Source organism: Lycium barbarum, chromosome 4, assembly GCF_019175385.1.
Source record: "Lycium barbarum isolate Lr01 chromosome 4, ASM1917538v2, whole genome shotgun sequence".
Classification (NCBI taxonomy): Eukaryota; Viridiplantae; Streptophyta; class Magnoliopsida; order Solanales; family Solanaceae; genus Lycium; species Lycium barbarum.
In genome coordinates, this window is record NC_083340.1 from 133,112,339 (window position 1) to 133,134,785 (window position 22,447).

The 22,447-nt window shown below is 37.7% G+C and overlaps 1 protein-coding gene across 2 annotated transcripts; it reads left to right on the forward strand.

Annotated features, from left to right (window-relative positions):
- Nucleotides 1-1,067: 1,067 nt before the first annotated feature.
- Nucleotides 1,068-19,275, forward strand: LOC132636549 (flowering time control protein FPA). 2 transcript variants are annotated; one of them, XM_060353464.1, is made up of 4 exons: nt 1,068-1,250; nt 2,022-2,336; nt 15,458-16,644; nt 17,921-19,275. In XM_060353464.1, the coding sequence occupies exons 1-4, from the start codon at nt 1,245-1,247 to the stop codon at nt 19,065-19,067; spliced, it is 2,655 nt and encodes an 884-aa protein (XP_060209447.1). In that variant the 5' UTR covers nt 1,068-1,244; the 3' UTR covers nt 19,068-19,275. The 2 variants fall into 2 exon arrangements, with proteins under 2 accessions (XP_060209447.1, XP_060209448.1); XM_060353465.1 differs by lacking the exons at nt 1,068-1,250; nt 2,022-2,336 and adding an exon at nt 12,855-13,986.
- The last annotated feature ends 3,172 nt before the right edge of the window (nt 19,276-22,447 follow it).

Sequence of the window (22,447 nt, forward strand, 5' to 3'; positions counted from 1 at the left end):
TAACAAATTAATGGAAAAAGGGGGTCAAAATAACATTTTATAGTGCTTGCTCGAGTTTTTGGTCAAAATTGTCCCTCATCATTCATCCTTCAAATATAACTTTGAGTAACTTTAGTTCCTAAAGTTTGCTAAAGTAAAGCACATTTGGTCCAACAAATAAATGGACTTAAAAACTAATGGTGACTACCAAAAAGCACTACTAAAAATACAACAAAAACCGATTAAAAAGAATTGTCCGGCATTCGAACAGAAAAACAAACCGACTTGATCAGTTTGATCCCTATTTTTTTTTTGCGCAGAAAACCAAGAAAATAAAACTGATCGGAGCTCGATTGTTTAAATATTTTGGAAAGATATTTTTAGCATAACCGATCAGGCTCGATCAGTTTTATTTAAAAATAAAAAATTATCTTGAGAAACCGACCATGCTCATTCGATTTTTTGGTCAAATTCGGTCAATTTTTTTAAAAACTGATCAAGACCAGTCTGTCTTTTATTTTTCCCGTTTATAGGGCAAAATAAAAATGACCAAGCTTAGTTGATTTTATTCAAAAAAAAATAAAATTGGATCAAACTGATCGAGTCGATCATTTTTCCGGTATGTTTAAAATTCAGTCAGTTTCTTATCTATTTCTGTTAGTTGGGCGAAAAGTGATTTATTTTAGCAAACTTAAGAGACTAAAGATGCTTAAGATTATATTTGAAGCATAAAAATATATTTACTTCCATAAATAAGCGATTCCGATTTTGTAGAAATTTAATAGCTCAGTTAGTGGGCGTTTGGCCATAAAAATTATTCACTTTTTTCCGGAATTTTTTTTCACTTTTTTTAATTTTGGCATTTGGCCATAAAAAATATTCACTTTTTTCCGGAATACAACTCCGGAATATCAAAAACGAAAAAAAACTTGTTTTTCAATTTTTTTACATTACATTTCATCAAAAACTACAATTTCAAAAATTATGGCCAAACACAACTCCAGCTCCAAAAATTCCAAAAAAAGTGATTTTTTTTTTTGGTATTTATGGCCAAACAGAGCCTTAGTTAGCTACTTGCTCTAAAAAGGGCCCACTGTACTACACGACCTTGACATCTTCGGATACTTTACCCGATTCCCTCTTGTGGTTTATCCCATTGCTCAAACCCTAATTCGCTCACTTTATTTTTTTAGCCCTCTTAGAAGAGTTCAATCAAACCCTAATTTCAATTCCTTAATTCTCCTAATTTAATTCCAAATCGCCATATGTCGGTAAGTTTAAATTTTCTATTTCAGCTAATTACGAAGTTAATTACTTTTGTTGATTTCTTGCTGAATTTGCTTTTATAAAGTGAGTTTTCTATACCAATTACGAAAATTTTCCTTTACTTTTATGTACTTTGAGCATCTTCATTAGGGCTTTTGTAAGTTTTACTGAAATTTCAGCTGTCTACGAAGTTTATACTGTTATGTACTTTTTTAATTTGAATTTTGTCATTAGTTCCCGTTGTATCGAGTTGATTCTTTGCTGATATAAGTGAGTTTTCTGTACGGAACATGGACATTTACTGGTGCTACCTGATTAGTAGAACATTTTGAGCCTCAAATGTGACTCTGTTTAAAGGACTTACCCTGTGCTTGAAGTGCGTTCCGGCTAGCGGAGGAGGGGGTTGAGGAAAGTGAGCATATAGCATATACGCCTAGGCTGACTCTAGAATTCCAATTTCCGATATACAGCATAAATGTAACTTAACATCCTGTAAATGTCTCTTTTTGTTAATTCTCCAATCCGGTTGTCTAATTGTTTTTTCTGTTCTCCCTTTTGGTGAGAGTTTATCTTTGAATTGAACATCCATGTGATGTTAGTACAATTTCTTTTGTGTTGCTTGAGTATATTTTACAGCAAGGTACACCTCAATCCCAAAGTAGTTGGGGTTGGTTACGTGAATATTGGTATCTATTTGGTTCAATTTGGGCCCATTTCGTTCCAATAATATTTTTCATGCAATTTGGTTGAAAAAATTCTTCATTGTTCTTTTGCAGACTGGCAGAGGAGGGAGAGAGCGGGACAGATATCGCAGGGACCATCCTCCAAGATCTGAAGAGAAGAGCCATCATGGTCGTGAAAATCCCCCTTCCAGACATCTTTGGGTTGGAAATCTATCTCATAGTCTTTCAGAAAGTACATTGGCCAATCACTTCTTACGTTTTGGGGACCTGGAAAGTGTAGCATTTCAACCAGGTCGAAGTTATGCTTTCATTAATTTTAAGGATGACGAAGGGGCCTTTGCTGCTATAAGACATCTCCAAGGTTATGTTGTTGCTGGCAATCCGCTTAGGATTGAGTTTACAAAGGCGGTTAGTTTTGTCAACCTTTGCCTAATTTTCCTTGTGACATTATTGTCTGCTCATAGAGAATTCTTGGCTGAGCACATGACAGTACTGTATTTTTCCCTAGAAAATTTCTATGAGATGCATTCTCTTACTCATAACGTCTGTTGTTAATATTAATCATTAATGCACCCATCCAAGTTCGATGTGGATCTTGATCTTCCATTTGCCATTGTCTCTCTTTCACTCAATAACCAGGACAGTGGACTCAGTATTGTTGAGGTCATGAGAATTTATTTCAGAGACTAGGAAGTGAGTGCTTCTGTAACTCGATTGCTTTTTAGGTACAGAATGTTACTTGGACTGAATTAGAGACTAGACTAATATAAGCAGAAACGATCCAAACTATAAATTTGTAGATGTATAAACATTGGTGTGATTGAGTAGAATCTTATGAAAGAATTAACCATCAAGGCAAGTAGTGGAAATCCAGCAAGTTAACCATTGGACCAAGGAAAATAGTGGAAATTCTTTCAATAGTACCAGTTTTAAAAAAAAAAAAAAGAGAAGAAGAAGTGGAAATTCAGCAGTCTAAGCACAAATTCTTGCAACAGCTGTTTCAGCAACCTCCAAAAGCGAGCAGTATTACAGATGAGCAGCAATGTTTTACAATTTGTACTATAGCTCCTGCATGATTTCCTTCTCTAAAAGAAAAAAAAGAATATATATGAATGGGACTTCTGGTGTGTATTTATCCATAGGGGGGCTTGTGGCGAGTACTGTGAGTCTCTAACTGATCTGACTCGTTCAAGCTTTTGGGGTTCCAATTCCTTCATATGCCATTGCCAAGCATGGCCCAGTCCATCCACCATAACCATCTACCATCGAGTTTATGTCATCCTTTTATGACTAGATTGGAGTTTGCAATTGATCCTGAGAAAATGATGAGTAATCAAAAGCTCTAACAGAACTTACGTTATGCATTACCACTATAATCATAACAGTTGGTTCCTTGTTCCAAAAATAAAGAATAAAAAGAAAGAATCGTAACGGTTGTTTTAAGCAGTCAAACAGTTAATCATCTGAAACCTAAGGGAAATTTTGTCAAAACAAAAAAAGAAAAGAAAGGTGAAATGAAATCCAATACCTTAATGACATGGAGAATCTAAAGACAACTCCATGAAATTCTCAGCAGATTAAAATTCCAAAATCTTTTGCAAACTGTATATGGCAGTGATTTAGCAAATCTGTAATAGTAGAATGTTTGTAATTTGCTCCCTCGAGCAATCGTGTAGCCTCAATTTGTGAGGGTAGTGTAGTGATGAGCACAGACTTCAGGAGAAGTAATACTTCGCACCAAGTTTGCTCTTCAATCAAAAGTTATGGATGATCCGAGTAAAATTGCACCAACTCCTTCCATTTCGGTGTCCTTTACTCTGTTGCCATTATAATCAATTATCAAGATGCGAGCTTCTTGGTCAAGCAACGTTTGTACTCGATCATTATAAATTGCCATCAGAGTCACGTGGATGTATAGGACTGTGCATTCTCTTGCACCTTTTTTTTAATTAATAACCAGTGAGAGCATAGATGCAGGTGTCAATTTGTTGGATGCTATAAATAGCAGGCAGACTATCTTTTCAATCAATCTCCGGCTGGTTAGTGCTGCTATTGACCTGGACCATACAAGCTGCTCAGTGGCAGCATTTATATCTTAGATGGCTCCTTCTGTTCTAGGAAAATCCAATCTGCATAGGTAGCACATCACAGACTTCGTACTGGCACTGCACCATATGCACATTTGCCAGATTTTGAATGCACATGCTTCTTTCATATTCATATGCATTAAAGAGACGATTTGTTCCCAAGGCAGAGCATTAACCTGGACCTGTTATTGAGACAGTGCCCTTGTTCCATTTTCCAAAATCATTAGTTATTAGTTTTCCATGACAAAGCAAAAAGCTAGTACTTCCTCCGTTTCAATTTATGTGAAGGAGTTTGACTGGGCACGGAGCTTGAGATTGGAAGGAAGACTTTTGAAACTTGTGGTCCAAAAGAAGTCCTAGATATTTGTGTGGCTATAGATCATCTGACTAAGGGTAAAATGCTAAGTTTAAAGTTAAATTATTACTAAAATATAGGAATTTATTAGTCATTCTTTTTGGGACTGACTAAAAAGAAAAGATTGTCACATAAATTGGGATGGAGAGGAGACAAAGGGAATATTTGATAAAGTGTTTTGTGTTTCCTTTTTATCTTGAGTGTCTTTTTGCGAAGGCAACAGTATATGCAACATGTAATAAGGTGAGGGTAAAACCACCAAAAGTGGTTCCTCTTAAGCATCTATTGCTAAGACCTTTGTATGAGGCATGTAGTTTGTGTTGAGGGACCATCTGCATTTTACCGCTATCTTCAGTAAAAATTACGTTGGCTGCACGTTTCCACAGTAAAGGTTAATAATACCAGAATTATCAGAATTGAAATCACGAAAATTTATCAAAATTGCTTGGTTTCTGAGTTGTTGTGGTCCAGTTCAAACAACTTTTATCATGGATTCGGTTCCTATGAGCTATAGCTCATATATAAACAATAAAAAAGTATCTCATATATATTGGAAGTCCTTTCACAAGCAACATCCCAGGTGTGGCGCCTTCAAAAGCCACAAAATAGAATTGTACCTGCTTTAATCCATAGAGTTCAGGTTATTACCTTTTGAATCAATGAACCAAATTAACAGGAAACTGGGAGATCAATTTTTTTCTAGATTTCACTCTAACACAGTAAACTCCAATCTCTTGCAACACTCCGAGTGATAAGTATTCTCATTCTCAACCATATTTTTGGACTAAATAAGCACCTAATGAAACAAACTAATGTAGCAAAAGACCATCCACAACTGTGAGTGATGTATCCAAATTGAAGTTTATGATCCATGACATTCTACAAAAACATGCCTCACTGGAACTAGATAGTTCATCAGCTGAAGCACCTTCCAGATAAGAAAGACTTCTCGGTTTTCTTTCAGGATGTACTCTATCACACATCTTATTCACATTGTACTAGACCTGAATGACTGGTGGTCATTGATGTAAAAATAAGCAGCAGTTCTCACATGTGCTCTACTTGAATGCTTTGTAATTGTGACACAGTTATCTGTTTTTTCGGTGTACTGGATCTAACTTAATTGTTCTTCTGAGAGTACTGGAGGCAAGCTCCACTCACTTCTGAAATAAAATGATGGAGAAGCATGACTGATGAATTGGATAATTAGGCGATGATATGTTCTGGAAAATACCGAGATGCTCGGATGCAAATATCAGCCAGTAAATGGCTGAAGTATAACTTATTGTCAGTATTATAGTTGCAAACAAAGAGTATTATTACTAGAGCAAAATGCACGCGTGCTTATAACTAAGATCCTCCTTCTGTCAGCTCCTTTTGGGTGGGCGATCCATTTTATATGTATTTGCAAGTGAGGCATTTTTTTTATTTTGCCTACCAGAAAATTCTTTGGCTTGCATCCTTGATATCTTAAAACTTAATGAAAATCCTATTCCTGGAAATAACATATGGAGAAATTATATCCTTAAGCATAATTCTAAATGGGCTTGTTCCCCCCATTTTTAGTCAGCTCCCTTAAATATTTAAAAGCTTTGTTTGGATGAGTGGCTTACTTTGCTTTTCTAGTGGTTCCCTGAAGTGTATCATTGAATGTGAAGTTGGACCCAGGGTGTGCCTATTTTTGTGTCCGTAGTCTTGCAGACTTGCCAGTTCTATCTCAAATTAGCATCGCAATCTAGGAATGAGGCCAAGCTGGCAAATGATACCAGTTGATGTCCCATGAGATTGGGATCTTAAGGCATTAGTGATCTCAAAATAATGCTTATGAATTTGCTACATTTGATAGCATGAATTATTTTGTTTACTTCTTTGAGGTGTACTGCATGGTGCCATATATATTTAACATAGCTACAGTGTTAGCTGCTGGTATTCTACATCTGTTTCATCTCACCGCTAGGTTTGTGCCTGTATACCTAGATAGCTCCTTAAACTTGGCACGTTTTGTAAGTTAGACACTAATAAATTAGTGACCGGATAGACACTCCAACTCGGTAGAAATGTATCTTTTGAACACACTAGTCCTACATAGCATCTCACTTGTTGATTTGTTCATTTTAGGCGCGAGTTTTATTTAAAACAATGCTGAGTCAGCTCTATTAGCAGTAAAAATATTTTATAACCCAAATTTAGCGTCATATTTACCATTGTTGTTGAAAGAAAAGCCCTAGCGTAAAGCTCTCTTCTCCATCTCTAAACAACACAACCAAAGACTAGAATCTCATATCGAATCCTGTTTTAATAAATTTTTTCTATATTCTCTTCTATCCAATGAACTTCATATTCGTTTGACAAGAAAATGAAGCAAATATAGGCCAAAATATTATTGCAAGCTTTGAAGGTATTATGATTAGAGCCAACTCTAAAATGTCAAAGTTCAGGCTTAGGAAGGACTCATTGGATTTTGTAAATTTCCTTTTTTACTTTTCAATCAAAGCAATACCATTAATCTTGAAAATTTGCATTGCTCTCCAAGTTAGTAGAAAACTGCAGGTACATAGCCAAAAGCTCTACTTTTAGGTCTTCATCTATGAGTAAAAGGAAAACAGGAAAAAGCATATAGTTGTCCCTGTGTTAAGTATTGATAGAGAGACTAAAACAGAGAGAGTGGAACATGGATTGTGGTTAAGGGAGAAGGAAGAGATAGATGAAGGGAACCATTGGAGAAGAAGAGTTCGAATCATTGATTGCTATCGCTAATTACACGTGAATTTGCAGAAGAAAATAATGAAGAATGAAGGCAAAGTGGGGTTGGTTCTACTGGAACGAAGAAGAAGATCAAAAGGGGGTTTGTTGATACGTGTCTCTATCTTATTCTTTCTTTGACACATGCAAGTAATACACACGCACTTTGCCTTACTGACTAGTGTGTTTAAAATATACAGTTCTACCAAGTTAAAGTGTCTATATGGTCACTAGCTTAGAGTGTCTAACTTACACATCGTGCCAAGTTAAGGGGCTATATAGGTATTTAGCCTTCTAGGTATCTTAAATTCGCTGGGGAGGTTCTCATGAACATGAAAAGATAGAGGTTCAAGATGAAAAGTCTGCATGCTTCATATTGTTCTGGTGTTAAACAAAGTCAGAGCTCCATATCTCTAATATTGAGGGATTGGAATTTATTGTTTGTTCATAAAATTGGTACTGAGAAAGAGCAGAAGTTTGCTGAATTTGAATTCCTTCACCACTGTAGGGATTCTGTGAAATCAGGCTTACATCAATATCGTTTTAAAAAAAGAGCGCTGCACCGCACCCAAGGGTGTGGCCTAGTGGTCAATGAAGTGGGTTGAGCACCATGAGGTCTCAGGTTCAATTCCCAGCAGAGACAAAAACACTAGGTGATTTCTTCCCATTTATTCTAACCTTGGTGGACAGAGTTACCTAGTATCTGATGCTGGTGGGAGCTGGCCTGGACAGCACGGTTATATATATATTAAAAAAAGAGCGCTGCACCAAAGTTTCAGATTCTAGATAGATCTATATTAACAAAAAGAACATTCTCCTACCTACCCTCAAATTTCTCTTTAGCCAAACTTTTCAGAGAATGCATACAGGGATGGTTTTCCAGATATTTTCTCGATAAAGATAAGTGATGGTTTTCCATATCAGTTTCTGCTTCTTCCTTATTTGCTGCCCTGCCAACTGTTCAATACTTGCCTTACATTACCTGGCATTTCCTATTGAATCCCATAATTATTCAGGAACATAAACCAAAATCTGCGAGACATTTATTTTGAGCAATCGCCAAATCTGGCAGGCATAGTTACAATGTCAACAAATGATTCATAATTTCAAGGTTCTCTTTGCATAAGCAGCACCAACTATAAGTATAAGCCTTTATTTTCCTGTGTCAAACAAGTTTGATGTGCAGCTATCCATCCAAAACATGTTACCTTGTCCATAGCCATTCTGTACTATGTCTAGAGTAGCTTTCTTTTCTTGGGAAACGGTAAGGTTTTTATTAATAACCAATACCGTATAAGAAGTACAGAGAAAGGGCTATGTCTACCATGGCTTTTCTGTACTATGTCTAGCGGATATCCTTGCTAGTAGCTAACAGGACTTCACAGAAAATGATTCATCCTTCCTTCCTGTCCATCATTAGAGTTTCACTGTGTTATCCTCCACTGTAATTCCTTTAACCATTGCAAGTAGCTCTCTTACTCTTTCAACTTTCCAATCATTAGAAGTTCTTTAAAATTGGAAGTTCCAGCTACTTCCATCCCAGCAATTTACAATGCATCAGTTTTTGTTAACCACGATGCTGTGCAAATTAGGCAAGATTTCTGCTAAGTATCCCTCCCATACCAGTTTGTTGATAAATTAATAATTTAATTAATTTTTGGCAAAAAAAATGCTCGACTACAAGAAGTATGCCAACGATAGGGTTTTCTACGAACGACAACCAATCTTCTATGCGTAAAGGAACCTCATGGGTGCACCAAAAGGAAATAAGGGAAAAGGCGCTATTCCTCAATTGAACAAAGTTCATCAATACTCATTCAAAAGCTCTCCTATTTCTATCTCTAAACGACCCACATAAGTGCTAGTGGAACAACATTGCACGCCCTCTGTCTTGTCTTCCATCTACCACCGTTCCAATTGAACATTACTCATTTTTACCGTGCCTGGCATTACTCGAAGTCTTCCAATCTATCTCAAAATATCCCACCATAACGTCGAGGCTGCCGAACAACGAATGAGGAGATGGTCAGTGTTTTCACCCGATCCCTTACACATAAAACGCCAACTGATGTACGTCTTCCTCTTCCTTAGATTTTTAGTTATCAAGATCCCCACTTTTACTGGTAGTCAAGTGAAAAAGCATACCTTTTTGGTACTTGAAGGATCCAAAGCGATCTATACAGAAGGCAACCTCCTTCTAAACATGAATTTCTCATAATATGACTTGATAGAATACACTACATTGTTTGTTGCGTCCCACCTCCATACATTGTGGTTATCCTGTGATATGGCTTGTTTGTCTCCTAGGCCTTGGTTTCAGATACCATTTATCCTATCAAATTTTAATTTTCCTTACATCACCATCCTTCAAACTTTTTTCTTCTTAAACTCATATCGAGAACTACTGTTATGTTTCTAGAATGCTATTCAGGTGGAGCTCCATGGGTATTGTACACCATATTTTTATTCGATGACCTCTTTATGCTAGTTTTACGATCATTCCATCCCCAAAGCCATTTAAATAGGCGGCATTTTGATCACGCCCAACTCTAGTCCTATAAGGACAAGTGGTCATTGCAAATATAACCCGGTTTTAAAGTCCGGAGTCGATCCCTCAGAGAATAAACTTATAGCTATATTACTTTGCTATGATGTACTTTATTTATCAAATAATTCTCTAAGGTAATAATAATAAATTTAGAACGAATTATAGACTAAGATTTTTTTTTGAGGAAGACACGTTAGTAGTTGAATGCAACAAAAAGCGGAAATCTTAGCTCTAAGGTAATAATAATAAATTTAGAGCTAATTATAGACTAAGAAAACAACAAAACAACTAATATTAACTATAAAGCTAGAGTAATGGAGTAAATTCAAAGAGAGAAAAAGACCTAGAGCTAAGATTTCCCCTATTTGTTGCATTGAACTACTAAAAGTGTCTTCAAATTACGCCTAGTTAGTATCCATACATCGTGAGGCTAATTCTAATTGATTTCCCTGAACAACTCGCTATAACAACAACAACATACCTAGAATAATCCCACAAGGTTGGGTCTGGAGAGGGTAGAGTGTATGCAGACCTTACCCCTACTGTGGAAGGTAGGGAGGCTGTTTCCGATAGACCCTCGGCTCAAGAGAAGGTGCCAAGACAACAATAATAATAATAATAGGCAGTAATAACAACATATAATATGATAAATGCAGTCAAAAAAAGAAGAAAGAAACTATCAAGTTATAATAGAGATCTAAAAAAAATAAGCTAAAGAACAAAGGTAATAATACTCCTAGTACAGAAAAGAAATCCTCGCGGTCCCCTACTAGCCTTCTACCCTGATACTTGACCTCCACACCCTCCTATCAAGGGTCATGTCCTCGGTAAGCTGAAGCTGCGCCATATCCTGCCGAATAACCTCTCCCCAAGACTTCTTTGGCCTACCCCTCCCTCTTCTCAGGCCCACCACTGCCAGCCTCTCACACCTCCTCACTGGCGCATCAGTGATCTCTTCTGCATATGGCCGAACCATCTCAACCTTTCTTCTCGCATCTCGTCGAACATGAGGGCCACACCTACCTTGTCCCGAATAACTTCATTCTGAATCATCTCTCCTGGTATGCCCGCACATCCATCTCAGCATCCAGATCTCTGCTACCTTCATCTTCTGGACATGAGCTTTCTTAACTGGCCAGCACTTCGTCCCACACAACATAGTTGGTCGAACCACTACTTTGTAGAACTTTCCCTTATGTCTAGGTGGCACCTTCTTGTCGCACAATACACCCCAATACGATGAGTGACTTCGTCATCAATCTCACCATTCCCCCCTTGGATGATTGACCCAGGTACTTAAAACTTTCTTTCTTGGGTATGACTTGAGTATCAAGCCGCACGTCCTCGTCCTCTACATATATCACGTCACCAAATTTGCACGCCAAGTACTTTGTCTTAGTCTTGCTCAACCTGAAACCTTTTGACTCCAGGGTCTATCTCCAAACCTCCAGCCTCGCGTTAACACCGCTTCTTGTCTCGTTAATCAGCACAATGTCTTCTGCAAATAACATGCACTATGCCACCTCTCTTTGAATGTGACGCGTCAGTGCGTCCATCGCCAAAGCAAACAAAAACGGGCTAAGAGCGAATAACTGATGCAGACCCATCGTGACTGGGAAGTGTTTTGAGTCACCCGCACTTGTCCTCACACGGGTCTTGGATCCATCATGTAGGTCCTTATCACTCTAATGTATGCTACAGGAACACCTCTAGCTTCCAGACATCTCCATAGCACCTCCTTTGGGACTTTATCGTATGCCTTTTCTAGGTCGACGAACACCATATACAAATCTCTCTTCTTCTCCCTATACTGCTCCACCAACCTTCTCATAACGTGAATGGCTTCTGTAGTCGAACGCTCTGACATAAATTCGAACTGGTTCTACGAAATAGACACTATCTTCCTCATCCTTACTTCCACCACTCTCTCAAACTTTCATCATATGGCTCAACAACTTGATACCCCTATAGTTGTTGCAATTTCGAATATCCTCCTTGTTCGTGAACATCGGGATCATGGTTCTCCATCTCCATTCTTCAGGCATCGTCGACGTCCTAAAACTAACATTCAACAACCGCGTAAGCTACTTCAAGCCTTCCTTGCCCGCATTCTTCCAATATTTCTATTGGCATCCCTGTCGCTCTTCCCCTGCTCATCTTACGCATAACCCCCTCGACCTCCTCAACCTTGACCCGTCTACAGTTCCTAAAGTCGCGGCGACTCTAGGAGTGCTCTAATTCGCCTAGTACGATGTTCCGACCCCCCTCTTCATTCAAGAGTTTATGAAAGTAAGTCTGTCATCTTCGTCTAATATGGGCATCTTCCACCAAAACTTCGCCTTCCTTGTCTTTGATACACTTCACTTGGTCTAGGTCACGAGCCTTTCTCTCCCTCGCTTTGGCTAACCTGTACAGCTTCTTGTCCCCGCCTTTTTCCCCAAGTTCGTCATGCAAGCGTCTAAACGCAGCAGTCTTAGCCGCCATAACCGCTAACTTCACCTCCTTCCTCGCCTTCTTATAATGCTCCCTATTAGTCCTCTTCTCCCCCCCTCATCTATACTCTCCACTAGCTTTAAATACGCTGCTTTCTTAGCTTCCAATTTATTGTGGACCTCTCCATTCCACCACCAGTCCCCTTTGTGTCTGTCAGAGTACCTAGCACCTCTCTTGCTACTTCCCTGATGTTAGCATGTTAGCTGCTGTCGTGGTCCACATATTACTCGCGTCCCCGCTACTCCTCTAGGCTCCCAATGCCCTTAACGGCACACCCAACTCCCGAGCATTGTCCTTGTTCAAAGAATCCCACCTAATCTTAGGTTGACCATACACAACCGTCTTTCTCCTCTTCCTCTTTATCTTCAGATCTAGAACCAAGAGCCTATGCTGGGTCGTGAGGTTCTCGCTTGGGATAACCTTGCAATCCGTGCATAAACCCCTATCGCACTTCTGGGAGAGTTGGTAACAATTTGGGTCTTGGCCCTCGTACTTCGAAAGGTGACCAAGTGCTCTTCCCTCTCTTGAACAACTCGCTAGTGATCTCAATAAGGATCTCCGATCTCTCTTGTTGGCACCTTTAAGTTAAAGCATTCAATCCCTATCCCGCCTTAAAGTATTGTTATTCAACATAACCCAAGTCTAAAATCTTTATCAAGTATTCTAAACCCACAAGCACAACTAGTTGATAACTTTTCAACTAATTAGAATCACAAAACAACAATTGAATAAACGGAACGAACTAAGTTTCATCAAGGAAAAACAACATCAATAATTCAAACAACAAAAGGTTCCATCAGAACCCTAGGAATAAAGCTTAGCTACACATATTCATGGTTGCAAGCACAAAATCTCTCAAAGAAATAATAAAGTGCAAGGAAAAAAGAGAAAGAAAAACCCTGAGAAGAATCTTGCTCTCGCCGTCTCTGGCGCTTGCCCACCTCCAAAACTCTGTAAAACTCATGTTTAAAGCGTATTTATAGGTATAGGACTAGGAGTTATGGGCCTTAATCCAAAGTTATTTGGGAAAAACAGGACAATTTTCTCGCTTGCAGGCTGTCTCATGTCGCGTTCAATATGGCATGACCTAAAGAAGTTTTGGACATTACTTCTTGTGTTCGTATGGATCCACTGTTTGGTGCACTTTAGCACGTCATTGCACAATTGAATTTCATGTGCACTTGTGATCACGTGCAAATTATTGTTTTAGCCTTCATTTTTCTCTTCTTCTTTTTCCTTTTTTTTCTTTTGCCACTTCAATTATTTTTCATCCTAGTTTTTCTCCAAATCTCTTCGTCTTTGTCGCATCTTCACAGTATTTCATTCCTACCCATTAAAAACACAAAATTGAGCACAAAGCATTATAAATAATGCTCAAACGACGATTAAAGTACCAAAATATGAGGCTAAATATAGCTAAAAATATTTTCAAAAAAATAATAATAAAAAAAATAAAAAATATAGCTAAAAATATATACTTTTGGCCGAATATCACTTATATAATGAGATTCCTTACTCCTAGTTTCGCATCCTACTCTTTACATAGCACACCTTTTTCCCATTCAATGAGATGCATCCTTATTCCTTCTTGATTTCCTTTCCATAGGAATTCACTCTAAAAATAGGCTTGGAAAAAACCCTAAAGGCGTCAAGAAGAGATTTAATTCGCTGGCGTAATAAATACAAATGATAGGGCAATCTATGAAGTTCGATCACGATTTTCTCTTTTAGAGCAATCTATGAGACTTAATTAGCCGGCGCAATAACTACAAGTCGATTTTACAAATGATCGAGGAATCTAAGAAGATGAATAAGAAGAATTGCTTAAGGAAGGTAGTTTCTTCTTTTTTTGGGTATACCGCTTTGAGATTTAATTAGCTGGCGTAATAACTGCAAATCGATTTTAGAATTTCCCTCACGGTTTTCCCATCATGATTTTCTCTTTTAGGAGGCTCATCTCGTTGATTTTTCTGTGTGTTCCTTTCATATTTTACATTGAGATGTTTATGTAAAGCGTTCTTTTCTAACCTATGGCTTAGGGCAAAAGGGGCATGATGGCTTGACGTCACCCTCACCTTCCTCTATCCATCTTTTTATCATCTTGGATGGAATAGGAGTAAATGCCATCAGGTATTTTGGGATTCTCATATGGCATTCAATAAGGGGAGACATATTATGAAAATGTCATTCTAATAGCAAATGAATTGGTGGATTCTAGATAAAAACAAAGCAAATGGGGAATTATTTGCAAATTAGATGTAGAGAAGACATACGGCCATGCCAACTGGAGCTTCTTACTCAATATGTCTACAGAGGTTGTGTTGCTGTCGTGTAACTTGAAACATCTCTAGAGCTTCCTTTCATGATAATCTACTAATCTAGGGGATAGAATAGAATATATATGTTGTTGGGTTGTGTCTTCTTTGAAATGTATGAACACTTTTGTGGCTTGTGTGTTTGCGATCCTGTGCATGCCTGGCATTTTTCCTTGAGTTGATCAGTCTACTAGAAAGGTAATTGAAAGCTGTATGTGTGTGAATCTCACAAGTAAAATTTCATGTTGCTCCTATCATATCTTCTGTAAGAATTGGTGATATATACAGTGGAAAACCGCAAAGCTCCTTCACTTCTACAGGTCATTGCATCAGTGATATCTTGCATTTGTTTTACTAGAGGAATGTTTGGCTTATGTTTTTTTAACAGATCTATGGACATTATACTTCAGTGGCTAGGACTTCTCTTTACCTCTTTGTACTTATAAGAGAGGGTCTATTAAATGAAGTGCATTCTTTTCTAAAGTCAAAGTTAGACTACTCCCAACTTATTTAAATGGTAGTTAAACTAATTTTGATCTTGATGATTGCACTTGTCATATCCATTTGTATTTATGTTTGTTTGTGCTTGTGTCTGCCTCAAAATCTTATTTCCAGATTTTTGCTGCAATTATCAGAGTACCTTCATGAATATAATGTAGTGTTACTGCTTTGGAGAGTGTGTGCTAATAATAACAGTATGGAAAGAAAACCCTTCTGCAAGAACAGAGATCAGGTTATGATTGCTGCTTAATGTAGGTCACAACTAGAGAGATATGTGTTACTATGTTCTTCGACTGATGGGTTACTTCTCTCTGTGCTGTACTTCTCAGCATTGATACAGCAACTCCCATAAGTGATTATTACTTTCTGGTGAAACAAGTTAATCTATATGCAGGCCAATTCACCTCTCTTTTCTTCTTTTCGTAATTAAAAAGTCTATCAAGAAAATATGGCGACAATTCTGCTCTAAGTAGGGTTTTATATCACAGGAAAAATCATCACCAGCACCACCACGGGATGAAGAGTATTTTCCATGTCGAGATGAACGTCCCATGAAAAGAAGATCTCCACTTTCACAAAGGGACTCGAGGACTCGCCACTCTACTCCTGATAAGAGTGGAGAACCCAGTGAAGTTTTATGGATTGGGTTTCCTGCACAACTGAAAGTAGATGAATTCATTTTACGAAAAGCCTTTTCCCCATTTGGACCGATAGATAGGATTACTGCATTTCCAGGTAGAACTTATGCCTTCGTTCGATACAAGAATGTGATGGCAGCTTGCAGGGCAAAAGAAACATTACAAGGAAAATTATTTGACAATCCACGTGTACATATTTGTTTTGCCCGGTCGGAATCTGGACCCTCTAACAAGGAAAGAAGCTCAATGAATGATTCACCATCCTCACATTTGAGATCATATGGGCACATTGGTTCTTCCGAGAACCTTCGACATGATAGGGACTTTGGTAATGTTCCTGGAGATCATGGTATGAGGTCTCCAAGGTTTAACTCAGATATGGATCCTGGTGATTCTCGTCTTGTTAGTTTTGGCAGAAAGGGTAATTCATGGGCAGGTGAAGATGGTACACTTGATAGAAGGAGATATCCCGTTCTGGATTCTGAACTGGGGCATGGGGACAATGCTTATAATCAGCGTAGTCCTCCAAGGAAAAGAGTAGTAGACATGCGTGAGTTTTCTCCTCAGCGGTTCCCTAGACAAGATCCTTTCTATGATGATTCGTGGGACTTGCCTGAGGATCCTTTAGTCTTTCATGAAGCTAAGAAACTGAAGACCAGCTCCTATTTTCCTGAAAATGAGCTTCCAGAATATCCTTTCAATGATATGGAACCAGCAAAACACAGGGGATACCATGAATATTCCCAAGCTGAGGTCCTTGATAAAAACTTCGATTCTGGATCTCTTGTTCATAAGAGGATGATGAACTCCAATATACCTTATCCTGAGGAGAATGACCGGTGGAATTCACGTTTTGACGGTTTTAAGGTGGGCCCTGGTCAATTGGCTTCAAATGCTGAGCAGAAAAGGTTGACTCCTGAACCACATCCCTCATCTAAGAGTACTGAGTGGAAATGGGAAGGTACTATTGCTAAGGGAGGCACTGCTGTCTGTCGGGCTCGATGCTTTCCCGTGGGCAAACCTCTAGACATGATTTTGTAAGTAATAACATGCTTTACGGGAAGTTTATGTTTTCATAGACATTATCTAATGCACACAAGTTGTTGAAATCTAAAACTGACAGGCGACTTCAGTTAGAAATGAAAGTTTTTTCGAACTGCAGGGCTCCTAGCCTATAGTCATTTGGGTTGAAGCCCTTCCTAACACAGAAATATCTCAATGCAAATATACTCTGCTATAACTGATAAAATCATATTAGTCCTTGGAGCTAATGTTGTATAATGGTTGTAGTTTTCTGCACGTGCTTCTGAATTAACTTCAAAATGTTTGGATTGGTAAGCTCAACATTTTCAGGTCTATAGCACTTTAGAGCAACTTTAGTTTTTTGTACGTGCTTTTGAATTTAACTTCAAAATGTTTGGATTGGTAAGCTCAACATTCAGGTCTATAGCATTTTACAGCAACTTTCAACAAGACATAGTTTAGCTGATTGATGCTTTAATTTTTTATTTGAATAACCGTGGTGTCCAGGCCAGCTTGCGCTCACCTGGACTAATTCCACGGGATACTTGCCACCTGCCACTAGCAACAAGTACTAGGTAATTCTATCCACCAAGGCTAAGACAAATGAGAAGAATCACCTAGTGTATTTTGTCTCTGTTGGGATTTGAACCTGAGAACTCATGGTTCTTAACCCACTTCATTAACTTAGCCTTGGGTGCTGGATGCTTTAATAACAAATAAATAACAAATATTTAGGCTTTGCGTAAGTCAAAGATAACCATTTTGCATCTATATGATTGAAGATATTTTGTAATATAACTATGATAAAATGTATCTGTTGGAGAAATTTTACTTCCCTGTTACGTAGATTTTTTTTTTTTTTTTTTTGAAAATTTCTTATCTTAGGAGCCCGAGATAGAAAAATGGAAGTGTCTTAACTGAAAATTTGATAGTCAACTCTACCCAATTTAAGGAGATCCAGAGATTGAAATTTGCTCCTTCCTGCTCTTTCGGGTACAATCATCATTTCTCTAGTATGGAGTAGGAAATTTTTGTTCATGATATCAAGTACATGGGAAGGATCTAGAACGGTACTTACCTTACAAGGCTTGTTTTAACTCTCTTCATCTTAGGCATTATGAATGTCTTGTCTTCTCATACATTTTTTTCAGAGTTTTTGGAATCTAACTTTACACTTTTAAGTTAAAAAATGAGCTATCGTCTTAGGTTGAGAACTTTTCATACCACATGTTGTGAATAGAACTTAAATTCTTTTTCGTCCATTGAGTTTGCAATGGTTCAATTCTGCAGACCTGTATACTTAGACTGCACAGCCAGGACTAGTTTAGACATGCTTGCAAAGCATTACTATCAAGCAGCTGGTTCTTGGGTTGTCTTCTTTGTTCCAGCTACTGATGCTGACATGGCATTTTACAACGAATTCATGAATTATCTTGGTGAGAAGCAGCGAGCTGCTGTGGCGAAATTGGATGATAGGACCACTATGTTTCTTGTACCTCCTTCAGACTTCTCTGAGAAGGTCCTTAAAGTACCAGGAAAACTGAGCATCTCTGGTGTTGTTTTAAGATTAGAACCTCAGGCGGAGAAGAATGAAACCAGCTTTACCGGTTTCCAGGGCATGACATCGTTTGCCAAGCCGATATCGCCTTCTGGCCCTAATCCTGCACTTACATCTTACTCAACTACCCAGAGACCAGGAATCAGTAATATGCCTTTTCCTGGGACCGATACTGTACCTCCACCTGCTTCATTTTCAGGCTCTCTTCAGCCGGCTGGTAACTTTTCTGAGTCATTTAGTGGAGACAGGCACAACTACATGGTCAATCAGCAGTACCCTGCCATGGGACAGAACTGGTCTTCACATGATATGCAGAAGCCAAATCCTAGTGTCAAGAATATCAGAAAAGATACTACCATCGGTCAGGGATATAACCCGTCCATGCCTGGTACAGGGCAGGAAAGTTCTAGCATCTATAGTAGGGGTGAAGTTTCAAGTATCCATTCAACTGGTGATAACAGACCTCCACCAGCTTCACCTTTTCAATCAGACCAACTTGCAATGTTAGCCTCATCACTTCTTGGGCAGCAGAGGCAATCAGGGGTTGCATCAACAGGACAAGATTCGAGACAACCAGGCAACGCTTACCTGCCTGACAACTCATACAGGCCAACACAACAGAATCTTCCATTATCAAACAATCAACCTGTTGATCAGTCATCATCGCAGTTTAGTCAAATTCAGCAATTGCTTCAGCAACAGCAGCAGCAGCCAATGGCGAGTTTGCCGGGCCCACCTCCAAGAGAGCTTCAACATGGCACTCACTTGAACCAACTGCAGAATGCAGCAGACGAAGAAACAGATCCACAGAAACGCTTGCAGGCAACTTTGCAATTGGCAGCAGCTCTTCTTCATCAAATTCAACAGGGTAAACCGTGAGCAAATAACTATGTACCTAAGGAGGTCAATAATCATTGTATGTATTTAGTTGTGCGTTTATATATGTGAGAAGCGTCTTCATCGTGCTGTACTTTCAAACCTGACCTAGTGCTAAGAAACTTATTGTGGCATTCTGTTCCTCCAGATCTCCCAGATTCTTGACTATTTGAAGTAGTGCTTGTTCTTTTTATTCAATGACGTTCATCCATATTGTTTGACATGTAGTTCTAGACTAATTCTTGTTCCCCCTATTGTGGATAGCACTTCTTGGAGTTAGGATTTCGAGTGCGAAAATTTGTGCCGTCTCTGTAGAAATGTCATCATTTTCTTTTTATGTATTTGTTGATGAGTACTTATGTTAAGACATGACTTTCTCTCCACATGGAATATCTACCATTTTGCATTAAAATCCTATTTTCAAAATTCAAGCTTTTAAAGTAAAAATAGGCGCGATTTCAGTGATAAGAATATGGAAGACATTTCATGCACAACATTTCTGAGGCTAAATTGAGCCAGTATTTTAATCAAGAAACAGAACAATAAGTTCACTCAGCTATCATTTGGGCCAAGAGCTAGCTTTAGAATTACTCTGGATAACCAACTTACGAAGTTGGAGATGAAAGGTTTCAACTCGCTTTTTCCAGGATTAGAGATTCTATGGTGAGTTTTAACTTTGCTACAGTGTACTACATTATATGAGATATGAGGCGTAGTTTATGATTCCACTTCGATCTTTTTAGCATTTTGGTTAACATCATGCACGCCGTAAGTACATTCCCAGCTCCTTCATCAGGTAACCTGTCAATTCAACACATTGCCAATGACATTTTGCTTGTAAAATTTCATTAAGGAATCAGAGTGACTTAACATGGGTTTCGCCTTGTCCTCCGGAGAGGACCTGTATGTATAGCTCGCTTTGCTTAGCATATAATTTCTTTTACACTGTCAGGTCACTTAAGGGGTCGTTTGGTGCATGGTATAGGCTGCGATATCCCACTACTAATTTTTTGTACCGTGTTTGGTAGGAGGTATAAATTTATACCTGTGGGATAAATTTATACTTCCTATCAAACACGGTACAAAATGAAGCATAATCCCAGGGGGGGGGGGGGATATCCAGGGGCGGATGGAGCATTATAAATAGTAGATATGAACCCATAACTTTAGAAATATAATGGTTCAATGCTAAAAAAATTTAAAGGTTGAACCCCAAGAGTTTAAATCCTAGATCCGCCTCTGGGAATATTCCTTCTTATCCCACTTATCCCGGGATTATAATCCCGGGATAATTTTGGCTACCTACTAAACGACCACTTAGGAAGTAGCACTTGTCCTTAACTATATAAATTGTGATTTGGTAACCTAGAAAGTCCCCTAATTTCGAAAGAATGGGTGCCTCCTAAGAAAGGGGTTCACAGTTGCCAGGCATGGGCGGTTGTTTACCAAAATCGTATGTGCAATGCCATACTACAGTAAGTTAATTGCACTAGCAGTGCAAAAACTATTTTGCATTACTCTTTTGAATGCTATTTGGAACAATTTTCAGTGTCCGAGTTTGAGAATTGAATTTGGCCATCTTGGGACGGTTAAGAACAGAATGAGTTGGTCAAACACATACACCGACACTTAAAAATGATCTTAACTGTTAGATAAACATCTTAACTATACTTGTGATCATATAACGCATCTTCTTAACAACAATTTGTCTCATAAACACCTCACGCTGACATGACAAATCACACATGTTTCACTTAAATTTGAGCGTTTCAGGGGTTTAATCAATATCTGCCGAACTATTGGAGAAGAATTCCATCTTTGAATAGAGGATGCTGTTGTGGAAAAAAAATATTCTTATTCGATAGTTACATCAAATTGTATTAGACGAAATAGGGAAAATAACCCTCTATGACTATTTAGGAAAAATAATTACCGAAATAGCCCACATTTGTCAAATTATCCAAAATGGCCCAATTTGTACCCTCACTTCAAAAACATGTTGTATATTTGTACGCTTACTACAATTGAAAAAATGTTGTATATTGTTGTATACAATTGAATTTTCTTGGATATAAACACTTCTTATATATTATTATATACTCTATACATTATTATACGCTTTTATACAAGGTTGATACATTGTCTACTCTAGAAGTAAAGTTATATATTGTGAAAAGTGGCTATGCGGAGTGTAATTTAAAAATATGGCTACACAAATGTAATTTTGTATGCTAGATTGTACATTATTGAGACTTCCCCTTAGAAATAAGGTTAAGTGAAATATTGAGGTTAAAACATACAGAAATAAATCATAGATAAGTGACAAAAGTATATAGCTTGTGATGAATTTCTTTCATACTATAAAATGGCTTACATCAATTGCTCTATTCATTTGTTATTTTACTTTTTGAAGCCATTGAGTGCAAAACCATAGAACTATAAAAGAGTTACTGAGTCCATGTTCATATAACAATCTTTTTCCTCTTTCAATTTGTTTGGAAACACATAAATTTATGTTTGGGTTGTCCCAGTGTGTTGTCCTTTTATAATTAGTGAAAACATTTGGTTAGTCACACCCTTTTCATTGCTATAGCATTTTATATACGAGTGTAAGTTATATGCACTAATAATGTAAAGAAAAAGGGAATTTACTCCATCGGGTCACTGAAAAAGTAATTCCATATAGCTTGAAATAAATGGTCAGTAACTTAGTACTAGTGTACAAATTTTGCTGATAATATAGAACTCGTTTTATATTAGTAGCGTATATAAATATTTTTATTTGCATAATACGAGCCTGGTATAATTGTTTTCCCACCTGACAGAGGTAAAACAACATTGGCACAAAAAGAAAACAATTGATAATTAACATTGCATAAACCACTTTTAGCTAGTTCCTATTATTTTACCAGTTTCCTGTGCTTCAAAATTTTTAAAATATATTTCAAAGTTTCTTGCTTTTCAAGTTTCAACTTTGTCGGATATTTAATTAATCCGTGATGGACTTTTTAAATCTTACATATAAGATAACTGTTCTACTACAGCTAGGGCTGTTTTATTTATTTATTTATTTATTTATTTGTTTATTTATTTATTTATTTATTTATTTATTTTTGAGATAAATAAATAATTGGGTTAAGGCATCTACCATTGATATCTATCCTTTTCACCCCAATAGATAAACTTGATAAAAGCTTAAAAAGTAGGCGATTTTTTATTTACTCGACGGAACTAAATCAAGTATTTTGTAAAATTTAGTATTCTTCATAGGATAAGATCAATATAAAACAAAATCTAAGGAATAAATTAGCCAAAAAGTTACACGATTTTACCCAATTAGATTTAGAAAAGGAGAGGAAAAAATGGAAGAAAGTTGGCGCTAA